The 14,899-nt window shown below is 42.8% G+C and overlaps 1 protein-coding gene across 2 annotated transcripts; it reads left to right on the forward strand.

Moving 5' to 3' along the window:
• The first annotated feature begins 407 nt into the window (after window positions 1-407).
• On the forward strand, window positions 408-11,382 carry sdf4 (stromal cell derived factor 4). 2 transcript variants are annotated; one of them, XM_064299251.1, is made up of 7 exons: window positions 408-734; window positions 1,240-1,584; window positions 4,362-4,498; window positions 6,400-6,513; window positions 7,665-7,823; window positions 8,260-8,435; window positions 9,540-11,382. In XM_064299251.1, the coding sequence occupies exons 2-7, from the start codon at window positions 1,280-1,282 to the stop codon at window positions 9,714-9,716; spliced, it is 1,068 nt and encodes a 355-aa protein (XP_064155321.1). In that variant the 5' UTR covers window positions 408-734; window positions 1,240-1,279; the 3' UTR covers window positions 9,717-11,382. The 2 variants fall into 2 exon arrangements, with proteins under 2 accessions (XP_064155321.1, XP_064155322.1); XM_064299252.1 differs by lacking the exon at window positions 408-734 and adding an exon at window positions 754-911.
• Window positions 11,383-14,899: the final 3,517 nt, after the last annotated feature.

The following is a 14,899-nucleotide window of genomic DNA, read 5'->3' on the forward strand; positions in this document are numbered from 1 at the left end:
TTTGACCCATAACACCACAGATATCACTATGGATAATAATGTAAAGTTATTTTTAAAAACCACAAGCAATTTATTCTAGAAAAGTGTGTTCTAATATTAGTCTATTATAATCAGATAACATAATTACCGTCTTCACTATAGGACATATAATAAGTGAATTTAGAATTTTTTTACAGAAAATGAGTCGTATATTGTAAGATAAATGGTCTTGGGACCATTAAATAAAATGTATTTAACTTTTACACGATTACGAAATAATACAGCGATAGATCTGTAACCACAGTTCATTGTCTGTAAAGGACGGTGGAGTTTTTTAGTTACACGCCCGGGCAGACAGCAATGTGATGGCAGCCAATCTTCCGTCACAAACGCTGACAGGGGGCGTAGCTTACGCGAGACAAGTGTCCAGGAAGTAGGGGCCGAGCGAAGCCATAGCCCTTTCCTGAATCCTATCGAGTCGGATCTGCCCAATGAACTGGATCTGTCAGATTTGTGGACGTGGTTTAAATTAAACGGAGGGGAGTGACTGGTCATGACATCCGTGATTTAAGGAATAGCCACGTGTACAGGAACTGAAAAGACAACCTCGAATCTCCCGGAGCTGGCTAGCTAACTACCTACCAATCAAAGCTTATGGTGCGTTTGACGGAGACGATGTATCCCATCCACAGCTAGCTACCCGGCTAGCTTTTAGGTTTCATCAGATTGCGTTTATCATTTGCTGCGCAGTGCGGGTAAGTCATCCACAGTTTACGAAGTGTTTTCTGCTTTTCAGTACAGGTTACTAACGTTAGTTAGTAGCTGGGGGTTGTGTACAGCTAACGTTAGCTGGCCGAGTGCGGAGCTCTTTCCAGAATTCGTATTTCATGTCTCAACCTAATAAGTCCAAGTTAAAAAGTCGTTCCGGGGTAGTAAGTATGCTGCTTTTAATTAATTAATTCTGCATAGAGGAGTCTGCTAGACTGGGTAACTTAGTTAGCTAGCGTTAGCTACGCTAGCGATGATGTGTCCCTTTCACATTTGGTCTCTAGGTAACTTGGATCGCTACTGTCGGTTCCCGGTGTTCGTAACGTTAAATACTGTGTTTGGTCTGCGTTACGACGTTGTTAAGAGATTTTACCTTAATTTTCTATGTATTATAACCGGGATTTGAACAAACCACATACCTTGCACAAAGGTTAAGAGTGGAGTTTCATTACAGAGGGTGTAAATTCACATTTTCATGTCTGCATTTGGCAGTTCCTTCATTGTTCTCATCGGAGAGTTCTGTGTGACGGCTATGGCGAGGAGAGCTTGGTCGGGCTACATGGGGCCGGTGTACTTGGCTCTGGTGGCCGTGCTCCTCACAGCGGACGTCCACGCCCGCCCCGCTAACATGTCGGCCCTCAAAGACAAAAATTCCAACAGCAAGGAGGAGAACGAGATTTTGCCTCCGGACCACCTGAATGGTGTCAAACTGGAGATGGACGGACACATCAACAAGGATTTCCACCAAGAGGTCTTCCTGGGTAAAGATATGGAGGAGTTCGAGGAAGACTCCGAGCCCCGGAGGAACAGGAGGAAGCTGATGGAGATTTTCGACAAGTAAGTTGATTCGATTAAAGTTTCTCGGCTGTAATTTGTCGAGGATCCCTGGCTCATTTGACGCAGTTCTTCAATAATAGAAGAGCCTGGTTTTACAGATGATGCAACTAATATTATGAAAAAGATCACTTGGAGCAGGACGAGGGCTGATTCCGTTTTTCGATTTCATGTCAACGTCTTCTCTCAATTATATAATTAATTTAACAAATGTTTTTGATTTAATATTTTTGATAATCCTGACATAAAGGTTGCACATCAATCCTTGCCTTAAATGTTTTATGGTGTTCAATTATAGGAGAGAAGTATAATTTCAGTATGTCTGTATATCAACTGTTAAGAAATTTTAAAAGAATGATTGGTTTGAATAAAAAACAGCTTACAGAACAGCCCTCCAGGACTGGGGTTGTGCACCCCTGGTGTAGAGCTAAACCCATGAGCTGTGGCCAGTGGTAGCCTATGTGTTAAACTGGGATGCTGGTCCTTGAAGCCAGTACAATACTACTGCTGATTTTGTTTTGTACCTTTCAGTTAGTTGATCGGTTCCTGTCACTGATTGGCCTGAGATCCGACTAAGATGTTGCCCCAGGTCTAAATCAGTTCCTGTTTAGAGAGGGAAAATGTGCTTGAAGATCACATTTGAGTATCCTGGCCTACAACATTTGAGTGATGCTTGATTCAGTCGTTTTAATTTCTGTTTTACTCCGAGGCTGGCTAGAAGCATCGAGCTTTCTCTTATTGGCTTGTTATGTTTAGGGGCCATGCAGTTCAGAATCAGTAGCTGATTATGCTCATCTGGTGTCTGACCTTGAAGTAAATAGGCTAAACAATAGCAAAACAAAAAGTGGGTTCTGCCATTACAGTCTTCATGTTTGCCTGGATAGCTGTGTTATTCTGACAAGCACAACCATTGGGGTTTTCAGTGATACTGCGTCATAATTAAGGCAAGCCGATCATTTCCTCTGTACTCTGACCCTGAAGGCTATTATGTGCTTGCTAATGGGGGAAGTGAGGTGTTCTGGGCTGCCTGTGGTATACTGTGGAGCAACACCGCACTATATGACTAAAAGTGTCTGGACACCCTGTGGTCTGGGGCTGTTTTTTATGGTTTGACTAGGCCCCTTAGTTCCAGTAAAAGCAATTCTTAATGTTGCAGCATACAATGACATTCTGGACTATTCTATGCTTCCCCAACATTTTTTGGAAGGCCCTTTCCTGTTTCAGCATGGTCGTGCCCCCGGGCACACAGTGAGGTCCATATAGAAATGTTTTTGTCAAGAACGGTGTGGAAGAACTTGACACCTTTGGGATCAATTGGAAAGCCAACTGCAGGCCAGGCCTTGTCACCCAATCAGTGCTCATCCTCACTAATGCTCTTTTGGCTGAATGTAAGCAAATCCCTGCAGCAATGCTCCAACATCTAGTATAAAAGCCTTCCAAGAAGAGTGGAGGTTGTTACAGCAGCGAAGGGTGGACCAGCTCCATATTAATGCCCATAATTTTGGATGGTATGTTGGATGTCAGGTGTCCACGTACTTTTGGCTATGTAGTGTGCCTTGAGCTTCGTAACTGAACATTACATTGATGCTTTTAGCAGACTCTCTTATCCAGAACAACTTACCCAGCTTTTTTCTCATATCTTCTTGTTACACAGGATATGTATTGTGGCAATTTAAGCTTAAGTGACTTCCTGAAGAGTAACAGCAGTGCCCCATCTGGAAATCACCTGAGTTACAAGCCCTGGTTCCCTGCAAATTATGCTGTACTGCCACCTTTTGAAAGATTTATGCTTTCTGAGATTTACAGGGGCAAGTCTTCTCATTAGTGTGGCAGTGAAGCCAGTTGCTTTTTCACAGCCTGATTAAGAGCAGCAGGCATTCAGATCTGTTCATTCAGATTTCGATAGCAAAGTAATGCTGTCCTCTGATTGACCACTGTGGCTACAACGTACAGAACAGGGATAGTGAAAGAACGTAGACTTTTGCCTTTCAATTCTAGACTATCCCTAAAGTGTGACGTGTCAGATGTTAAAAATGCCGTTCTTGGTCGTCACAGAGTATTTCACATACCACAGCTGGAAGGTTTGGTAGGTTCCAAAGAGTGCAGTGTGAAGTCATTCCAGAGGCCTGAAGATGATTTAAATCATAAACCAGAAATGTTACGGAACAGGTGATCAAAGCAGGAGGTGTTTTGGGGACAGGAATGCACTTTTTTGAGATACTTTATTTGGTGGTGGTCCTGTGGTAACTGTGTTATACATGTTTTACAATTGTCGAAAGTATGTCTTTCAACTAGACCAGCAAAGTGTGTTGACTAGTAGATTAGATAGTTAGATTGAGAAAGCAAATGCACTGAGACTTTTCAGTGTGTGGATTTCCCATTTTTTATTTTCTGAATAATTTTTTTGTTTAGAATTGTATTGGGAAATAGAATTCACAAGCCTTATCATTAAAGTAAGCTTAAATAAAGTGAAATGCAGGCTAACTGCAAATACATTTTAGTGTACTGACGCTATCCGTCCCCCTATTGTTTTGTAGTAAGGTGAACACTGTGCTGCCAAACTTATTCGGGAGTGCCAAACCACTTCAGCACATAACTCCCTGGGTAGGGATTAATTTCTGTGAGCTATCTGTGTTCTAGGGCTCTCCAGTAACAATTATCAAAATACCAGTCAAGTGACTACTCAAAGCAAAACAAAATGGCGTTTGTACCATTGACAACTCTGCAAGCCTATAAAAGAATGCGTATCGCGCGATGACGTGCTCCCTCTTTGCGTCCAGGGTGGACTTTAACCGCGACAGAAGCGTGAGCGCCAAGGAGATGCAGCGCTGGATCATGGAGAAGACGGAGGAGCACTTTCAGGAGGCCGTCAAGGAGAACAAGCTCAGCTTCCGGGCCGTGGACCCAGACGGTGACGGTGAGGGGCAATGCAACGTCTGGCGAAAACTGCGAACATGTTTATGGCTCAAATGTGCTTAGTGTTATTACAGGGGACAGTCCTTTTTGGTTAACCATTAAAAAGATCATGTTTCATGATTAAACATGGTCCATGAGGATAGAGGACCAAATGCAGTTGGGAATTCCAAACTGTGGGGAAAAAAACTGTGGAGGGAGTGTGTTTACAAACGCATGGTTTGAATCTTTCTGAAATAATTCTGTCAGCACAGTGTTTTGAATATTACTGGGCGCCCGCATTCCTTCCTTCATTGGGCTTATTGCTCAGTTCTTGCCAGGGCTTATTTTTGGTGTGATTTAGAACTTCTGTGCTGCTTTACAGGCTAGCTCTATATTACTAATTTATATATTGCCTGTATCTCTTTGCTTGTCTTCACAAAACAAAGAGAATCTGATTTGGAGTAAATGGCGCTTGGCTTCGCTGTGTATGGTTTTTTTTTCTCTCTTCTTATCGCACCATGTTCTTAAAGACAATGTGTGCTGTCATTATTAGTTTCAAAGATATTTCTTGTTATTCAGCGATTGCTTTAGTTTTGGGGTTAACCAGTAAAATAAAAAGTAAAAATCGCACCCATAGCGTACACCTGGCTGGACCGTGCTGCAGCAGTGCGATCAAAGCATTTATCAACATAGGGGCCGCTAGGTAGATCATCTTGTTAAGGCATTGTACCAGTGCATGGATGGGCCCCTGGACTGGCATCAAATCCAGTCTGCACCCAGTGGCACCTGAATAGAGAGGTCTAGTTGATGTGTCAGGTCTCAGCTTCTGAAGATGTACAGTAGCGGCTTTTCCATCTCCCTCCTCTAACTACCTATATAAGCTTCCTTCAGATTCAAAACCTTGGTGCTAGCCTGTCAGGAAACTAATGGAAAATCTCTGAAGATATAACTGAGCTTTTCCTTTAGCATCCAGATAGGCTAGAGCTAAGGTGTTGAATTTGATGCGAGCTGATACAGGTAGCCGGTGGAGGGTGACGAGAAGGGGAGTGACATGGCTGAGTCTGGGGGTGTTGTAGATCACACGAGCAGCGGCATTCTGGATGAGCTGCAGAGGTCGAATTGCAGTGACAGGGAGGCCAGCAACGGGGCAGTTGCTGCAGTCCAGGTGGGCGATGACCAGCGCCTGGGCTATGAGCTGGGTTGAGTAGGTGGTGAAGAAGGGGCCTATTCTCTGGATGCTGTGCAGGAAGAATCTGTGTGCGCAATCTGTACACTCTGCTTTGATGTTCTCAGGGAGGGTTTTTCTGTACCACTCTGAGATTCCTGGCAGGTCAGTGTGGTGCCATCCTCGGTGAAGGATAAGTCCAGCAAGGTGGGGGGGGGGGGGGCTTAGCTGGCAAGTGCAGTATCTCTGTTTTTGCCCAGATGAGCTTTGGGCAATGTCTTTTAAGCAAGCTGTGTTTTGTGCTGACGTCAGTTTATTGGAGGGGGGGAGGAGAGAAAGAGTTGTGTAGCAAGAGAGGCGACAGAACCAAGAGACTTAGAATAGAGAGAGGGAAAAGGCCAAGGGGGGGGGCGTTTAGTTTGAGTCCTTTGGAAATCATTCTGATTGTAAACTGTTTCTTGTCGGTTTAGACCTGGTTGGATGGGTGTGTTTTTCTCTGCTTTAAATGCTGTGACCTTCTCATGGACAAGCTGTAATTTATCAGGGCCTTCCTATGACCTAACACTGCAGGATGGTAACGCAAGCGCATGTACTGCTTTTGGACTTGTGTGAACACGCTGGAAATGCTCAGACCGTCAGGCCATTTTCCTGCCTTTCTCTCCACCGCATCCTCCTTAGGTCTGCATTTTTTCAGGAAGCCTTGTTTGTCCCAGTGAATCGTCTCCTGTAGCTAAAGCTGTGCTTCCTTTTCTTCCCAGGTCACGTGACTTGGGATGAGTACCGGGTGAAGTTCTTGGCCAGCAAGGGCTTCAACGAGAAGGAGGTGGCGGAAAAGATAAAGAACAACGAAGAGCTGAAGCTGGACGAGGAGAGTAAGTCCCTTGGCGAGTCGAACATCACGCATCGATGGTCTTCACCGCGATACGAAATGGCGTTGTTTCTGCACTTGGCACATATCAATAAGTCATGTGGCTCTTCTTGCTGTTGAATCAGAAGTAATGCGATTTACACAGCTGAGCAGAGGTGGAAAGTCCTGAAAATAAAAGTCCTGCCACATGTTTCTTCTACCCATGAACTCAGCCGGCTGATTTCAGAAATTAGTTCCTGGCTGCAGAATTGCGCTAATTGGCAAGTCCAGATGATTGGAACAAAATAATGGGGAGGACTTTAAGGCCCAGAATGGTGGGAACACCTGGGAGTGGCTTTTCCATCCCACACATTGTCAGTGATGCTTACACCTTTGGCATCCTGGCTTTGTTTTGTTCTTTCGCAAGCCAAGTACCAGCATGTTAGCATGTTATCATAGCACACAGCTACTGAACCACAGCAGTAGAAGTGCCAGCCCTTATGATTCTTTTTTTTTAGTTCTGGCTCCAGAGCTGTAAAGGAAAACTCCACCCAAATATCAGATTTGGTATCTTCTGTCGTACCTTCAGAGTTATTAGTATGATCTGTATGTCATGTCTCTTTCCTCAGTATATGTAAAATAAGTTATCTTCAGTTTCTTAGCATAAGTGAAGTGTAATGTGCATATATATTATCATCATGCTAGTGCTAGTGTCGTGCTAGATTCGGTTTTCCCTCTGTTTCACATGACGTCAATAAGTTTTTCCACTCTCAACATCATTTTGGGTGTATCTGTCCATTGTAACATGATTGTTAGCTAGATCATATATATTTATTTCTGACTGTCCGATTGTTTTGGATTGCCAAAAATCAAAATTGTCTCCTTATCGTGGTGAAGCCTAAGGTTTACACCCCTATTAAATAGTGATTTCTGTCTGTACTGTCTGAGTTCCCCTTTAAAGTGTGGCTGAGGCCTGTGGCATTAACTGCCCAGGTGGTTCCTTTAGCTTCCCGGTAGGCTAGTTTTCCCACGTTTGCTCTGAGCCACAGCTGTAGGGCTCAGCACGGTGTTCAGTACCACAGGCTGCCGGCCCCCGCGCCGCGCTTAACATGGCTCTGGAGGCCTAACGCGGCTCAGGAGGTCTAACCTGCGAGTGTCCGTCCCTGCCGTCTGCAGCCCAGGAGGTCCTGGAGAGCCTGAAGGACCGCTGGTTCCAGGCGGACAACCCCCCGGCGGACCAGCTGCTGAACGAGGAGGAGTTCCTGTCCTTCCTGCACCCGGAGCACAGCCGCGGCATGCTCAAGTTCATGGTCAAGGAGATCATCCGCGACCTGGGTAAGGCAACCGCTAACCGCGCGCGACCCTGGCCTCGCCAGGGCCTGTGAGCGAAACTAATCTAAAGACTGTCTGAAGTGTTTTCGTTTTGAATGACACTTAAAAACATTTCCTCAAATAGAATATTAGCTTGCTTAAGTTACTTTTTGCTTGTCAAGTGGAATTGTCTTAAGGCTGTTGCGTATCGTTGAACTATGATGCAGCTCAGATGCATAGCATGGAAAATTTATTCTCTGGCGAACTAGTGACACCTTTCAGAGTGGGGTGAGAAAATGCTGCACCGTAACATGTGGCTTGGGGCTGTTTGTCTATCTCTGTTTTGCCCATGTAATACAAACTAAAGACGTAATCGTGGATAGATTTTCTTTATTTACACATTTATAATTAATAATGAATTGCATCTCGTAACTTGCTGCTCTGGGGGGTGTGCATCCAGACCAGGACGGGGACCAGAAGCTCACCCTGTCGGAATTCATCTCCCTGCCCATGGGGACGGTGGAGAACCAGCAGGCCCAGGACATCGATGACGACTGGGTGCGCGAACGCAAGAAGGAGTTCCAGGACGTCATCGACGCCAACCGCGACAACATCGTCACCATGGAGGAGCTGGAGGTATGGGGCGCACGTTTCTATGCCTGACTGGAAGCGACAGTGATTCCGTTGCACACAATTTGTCAGCTGTTCTTTTTTTTTTTTTTTTACTCAAGGGATTGTATTGTGCAGAAAGTCCAGGACTGACAGATATTTGGGTACCAACAGCCTCAAATTTCCATCTGTTTTAAAGAGACTTGATCTGTTGGGGTAGCATAACAGGGTCGGGCTGGTGGGCCCGTGTTGCTCATGGCTTATTATTGAATGGACTACAAATTTCAACTGCCCAAGCCAAGGGCAGCCATTTTATAATCCTGTAATACAGTTAGGAGTGCTGTGTCACAGACAAGTTTTTCTTGAAATCGGGGCAGTTCTCTAGACCTTGGTTACCCAGTAACTATCATCAAAAGTGACCCCAGTAAGACTGGACCCAGGTCTCGTTGCGGTCTTATCAGGGTGGTGTATGTTGAATGGGTAGCGAGAGGGCAGTACGCATGCAGGTTGAAGTTTCACAAGCACTGGGAGTATGAATTGGACTGTTCAGGAGAGAGATACTGGCACACTGTATGAAGTGCTCCCCAACAGGCTTATTATATACCTGCACACGGTATTCGCTCCCAAATGGTTTTGAAAGGGCAAACAATGGGCCTCATTCACACAACTTTTCTTAAATTATTCTTGCTTTTGTTCTTAAAAATGTTTTTACGAATAACCAATATGGGATTCATGACTCATGTGCAGACCTTTGTTTTTGTACATAACCCAGGTGTATGAGACGATGAATGCTAACTGTGTGGAATGCGCAATCCTATTCATGTGATTAGCATAAGGAACCAGCCATGAATAAGAACAGATAAGAAAAAAATGCTGAAATGATCGTGGAAACGCTCTTACATACAGTTTACGATCAAATGTGATCGTACGCATGTTTCGTGAATGAGGCCCATTGTTTGCCCTTTCAAAACCATTTGGGAGCGAATACCGTGTGCAGGTGTCTCTTCTTATCAGGAATGAAATGGGTTACCAGCTTTTGAAATCTCTGAAAACTGGACAGCATTTACTCCTCGTCCTCCTCCTCATCCTTCTCGTCCTCTTCCTTCACGGCCGACTCCGGTCGGCTCGCAGGAGTACATGGACCCGATGAACGAGTACAACGCCCTGAATGAGGCCAAGCAGATGATCGCCGTGGCCGACGAGAACCAGAACCGCAGCCTGGAGCTGGACGAGATCCTCAAGTACAGCGAGTACTTCACGGGCAGCAAGCTGATGGACTACGCCCGCAACGTGCACGAGGAGTTCTGAGTGGCCTGCCAAAAAACCGGCCCCGAACCGGGACGTCCCTTTCACCTCACCCGTTCCACGTCGTTACCCCCTCTGCCCTTCATCTCGACCGACGGCGTCGCCCATTTGATTTGGAGGGCGTGCCGAAATCACCTTTTCGGGCCTCTCCACCAAGAATGTACGGTTTACCTGTGCCCTGCAGTCATGATGACTTCTCTATGTGCGGTGTGTGTTTCGCATCTGAGTGCGTTTTAAACTCTATACCACCGTCGGAATTAATTTTGTATAGAGTGTGAGTGTGAGTGTGAGTGTGAGTGTGGGTGTGTACAGTATAAATCTATATATATATATATATATGTATATGTATAAGTTCAGAAGTGATTATAATTGCCATAAGTAAGAAAGGGCCTGACTGGTGTTTCAGTGTGAAGCTGAAAAGATGAAAGCACATGCAGTTTAGCAGTAGCAGCCTGCAGCAGACAGACCATTTCCCGCAATTTCCATACAAGTAACTGTACATTTTGGACCAGCATGATTTAACTCAACTCTCCTCATTTATAAAGCCCACTCAAATGCTATATCATTTCAGTTGGGCCAAGAACATTTTGGTGTCTTTTCTTATTTTACATGTCACTGGTTCTGCCGTTTGTGTCGGTTGTGTTCAGTGTGTTGGACAGTAAGGTCTAGCTAACGCTACATAACTTTGGGTGGCTGATAAGGAACCAGATGCAGGGTTGTTTTGGAGAAATTCAAACGCATGGCGCATGAACGCATTTCAAGAATGTTGTTCTGTCTTTAGCCCTGTAACGCGCTCGCAGCTCTTAAAGTGCTCAGTCCCATTTAAATCCCATTTAAGAATTTGCATTTCTGTCTTTAAAGCCATAATGCGCTCACAGTTTTGTCTTCAATGCCGTAAGTGCTCTGTTATGATGTCTTTATGCTGACCTTGTCAGTATGTCCATATCTGTTTCATTACAGAATTTGAGATATTAACTTATTTATTCTTGAGTGCTCATGTGTCAGAGGATCATAATCATCATAAAACGCAGACCCTCCAGACTGCCCTACCCAGAATCAACATCTAAAAAAAATTGTTTTCCCGTTCAGAAGTCCGGGGAAGCTGCCATTTCCGAGATTGTGCAGGGGAATTAAATTGTATTTGTAAATAGAGATTCGGAATGAAAGTATACGCTACCCACAGTCTAAAGATTAGAGCCTTGTCCCACTCATCAATCAGAGCGAAGTAATGAGTTAATTTGTTTATTAAATGCTAGTGGCAATTCTAGCGCAAGTCGATGCAGCAAACTGTGCTCGTTATAAGAATGGTGACATGTACAGTATCTTTTTTTGTTGCTGTTGTTGCATTAGTGATTTGTTTTATTTTTCAGAGACTTCTCAGTTAGGATTTGGTGCAGTGGCAAACATCCTTGTGTGTCGCTTATCTGTATATTTCTGATTTTGTTGGCTCCGTTAAAGGTTGGCTTAGTCTCTATACCAGCGCTAGACTGCTAGTTTCAGTATACGGCTTTTGTTTTAATCTTGTGTCAAGGACTCATGAACTATCCTGTGGAATTACAATAACTGGACAATCCCAATACATGTCCTTCAACCACACTTAATGATGATGCAGCTTTGCAAGACGCTGTATTGCAGACTTACCAGGAACAATAAAAATATTTCTCCAGTACCAACCTGTGTAATTTCTTGTTTACTAGATTACTTAGTACATACTTACTACACTACATCTTCATAAGAACATGCACATTATTTTCAGTGTAGTTTAAACTATTTATCAGTTTAGCCGGTTCATTTTTTAACGTGACCATTGTATGAACATACTTTGCCAAAGAGATGAAGTAAAATTTTTAGGATTGTATTATTTTTGCTTATTGGCAAAATTGCTGTTGTGAACTGAAAGGAAGAGGTGTATATTGTATCCTTCCTAATTTGATGGATTTCCAAAAATGTGGGTTTGTTTTTAGAAATTTTCATTTTCATTTTTTTCATTGACTTAAATCTTCTGTAGAAATTGAAGCTTGCCAACCTCCCAATCCGAAATGTCCACGTCCCTGTGGAGTCCATAACGCATACACCTTATCAAATCTGTGTCTAGAAAAAGTTCCAGTTGTCTGCAGTGCAGTGTTTGTCATTTTCTTTTTTCGGGTTATTTAGCATACACACACACTTATTACAATTTATTGTACGTAATCCATTTAAAATTATCATACATGTCATGTGATCAAGTCATGACAATATAAGCATAATGGTAATGCTACCAGATTTTGTATACAGAGTAATATTTGGTCAGCAGTATGACATTTTTTATAGTCAAATGAATAGCTCCCAGAAAGCAAGCCTATATACAGGTGAGGGAATTGGACACATTAAGATATGTATATTTTTTCTCCCTCCATTCGAGAGGCTTCAAAAATCTGGAGATCGGGCCAAAGAAAAGTTCTAAAAAGTCCCCCCCCCAGTAGAGGGCACCAACAGACCTAGCTTGTGTCAGAATGCCGCAAGGTAATGAAGATGGTGTTCCACCGAAGAGCCATGTCGTTTTTGTGAATTTCTGGGAGCCTTTCTGGTTTTCATTGTATAGTGTATGGAAAAAAAACAACATGACCCAAGGAGAGGGCACAGACTGTTTACATATACTGCAAGGAGTGCTGAAAGTTTACAAATGGCATGACACATGCAAACATAACACAACCATAAATTTCATTCTCTTAAAGGTGAAGTTCAACTGGATATGTACATTAACTGTAACTAAGTCCTGTAAATACAGATATCCTGTATAGCCATTAACATACAAAAAATGTGTGTTTATCCAACGTTTCTATGCATTAAAGTCAAAGGTTAGATACTTTTTTGAATTGGCTGAATATTTTAAACATTGTAGCCAGAACTGCAGTGTAACCTCCCACTGGTCACATACCTGACATTCATTGTGAATCACACTTTTATTTCATTTTGTTGGACATTATCCCAAAGAGAAGAAAAATAAAGGGAGAAAAAGAAATTACTTGAATCAGAGGAATCCTGCACTGCAGACTCCACCAGGAGATGTGGCCTAGCTTTTGGAATGATTTCGATGTCAAATAATACTTTTAATAACAGAGATTAAGTCTCAGAGCATATTTCATTTTAAAAACCTTTTTATTATATTCAGATGTGAGAATATTGTCTCCCAGGTTATTGTGCCGGGCTATAGTTCTGGCTGATGGTTCTACACATAGTTCATACTACGCACTTCTGAGTACTCTTGAGGTCCTTGTCTACCTGTATGACTGCTTCTCAGCAAACAACATTAAAAAAGTAAATAAAGCATATAATGCTTGGAACCTCATAATGGTTCTGACCTCACTTCCCTCACAGGGTAAAAGGCCAGTTTAAGTCACAGGGGTGTGGTGCAGACAGAGGATGGCTGCTGCTCATTCTGTGAAGCTCAATGGGGTTAGAGGCTCATGTAGGTGCGTATGTGCGTGCGTGCGTATGTGCGTGCGTGCGTGCGATGTATGTGCGTATGTGTGTATGTGCGTATGTGCATGTGTGCATGTATGCACTTGTGAGTGTGTGTATGTGCAGGAACGCTTTAGTGGGGGATATAGTTAAACTGACTGTCTAGGGTCCCAAGCCGGGGATGGGCTCAAAAAGTGTCGACTAAAAAGATTTTTTTGGTCTACAATTTTAAGTGGGCCCACAGAGACTGCATTATCACAGGGCCCAAAGTTTTGTGATACTCCCCTGTGTGTGTGTGTGTTTCCCCAGAAGCATTGTCAGCTTTATTTTTTCAGCCAAAACGGTTTTATTTTGCACTATTTTCACACGGAAACGCAATCTGCTTTAAATCTGTTTAAAACTGCAGCGACAAAACAGATGTACTGAGCTATTTGATAATTGGTAGGACTATTTATATTTTATATTTTATATTATTCATTTCCTCAGTGAGTAGTTTTTAGTAAGAAGAATGTGTTCTATTGTTTTTTTCCAAACCAAGTGTAGCTGAGGTAACTGACTTTCATTCTGTCCATGTAATGTCGGTAATGAACATATTACGTTACATGAAATTAGGCTTTAGAAATCAGCTCTCAGTTTCATGCTACTGTGCTTTTCATGTCATGTATTTATATAAGATGTTTGTTCATAACTACTGCAAAAAAATATTTGCGTTAACAAAACTGTATTATTGCCCATCCAAAAAGCAGACTTTAAAAGCAACGAAGTCGCAGAAAAGTTTAACGTTTCTGCCATAGTTAGAAATTGTGCATTAAAAAAAAGGTTTTTGACACTAGAGGGCACACAACACACACATATGAAACGTGAGTTTACTCCATTTATTTAGGAGGCCTACTAAGAAAGTGCCAAAGTGAGCTGCAGCTCATCTTTGGGCATTGCGTTATAGAATTAACATTTAATATCAAAAGTAGGACCTCTACAGGAGCCATGTTTTAAGAACCGGCTATATGGTATGTTAATGGTTTTGTAGCTGTATGCCACAGGCAGTCTAGGTAATGACAGTGAATGATGACAAAAGACAGTGTCTGGTGTCAGAATTAATTTTTTATTTAGTGCATTATTTATCACCCGATATGGACATTCACTAAACGGGGATTAGGGAGTAATGAGCCATTTCAGACACAGCCATTGTATTTTGGTCAATGGATTAACTGTGACTGAAGTGGTCCATTAGTTCCCTATATAATGTCAGTCAGTTTCTAAGCAAATGGCTGTCACCCTAGTGAGTCCACCATATAGGGAACTAGTGGACCATTTTGGACACAGCTGTTGATTATTCATAAAAAGGTGCAGTTTACTGACTTCACTTGGCTAGTACAGCCCTAGAGCGCCCACTCCTGGAATTACAGAGAATTAATTGTTCTCACAATTAAATATTACAAGAGCTAATGCTATATCAATACACCTTTTTAAAATGATACACAGATTTGGTTCAGTGAAGGCCAATAAATCAGAGGATGTGACAGATTTTTCTGTTCGGCCCCATACATTTCAGAATTCTTCTCCCTAATGTATGCATACGTATCATAATACCATCTAAAGGGCTCAAGATAGCAGAATCGCACCATGTCTCAAACCAAGACTAAAGTGAAACTTGATAAAGTCACAAACACAAGCCATTTTCCAAGTTTTTTGCCTTCAGTGAATTCATTATGTGCATAATTTTCTTGCTATAATGAGATATGTTG

The sequence above is a fragment of the Anguilla rostrata genome, chromosome 11, assembly GCF_018555375.3.
Source record: "Anguilla rostrata isolate EN2019 chromosome 11, ASM1855537v3, whole genome shotgun sequence".
NCBI lineage: Eukaryota > Metazoa > Chordata > Actinopteri > Anguilliformes > Anguillidae > Anguilla > Anguilla rostrata.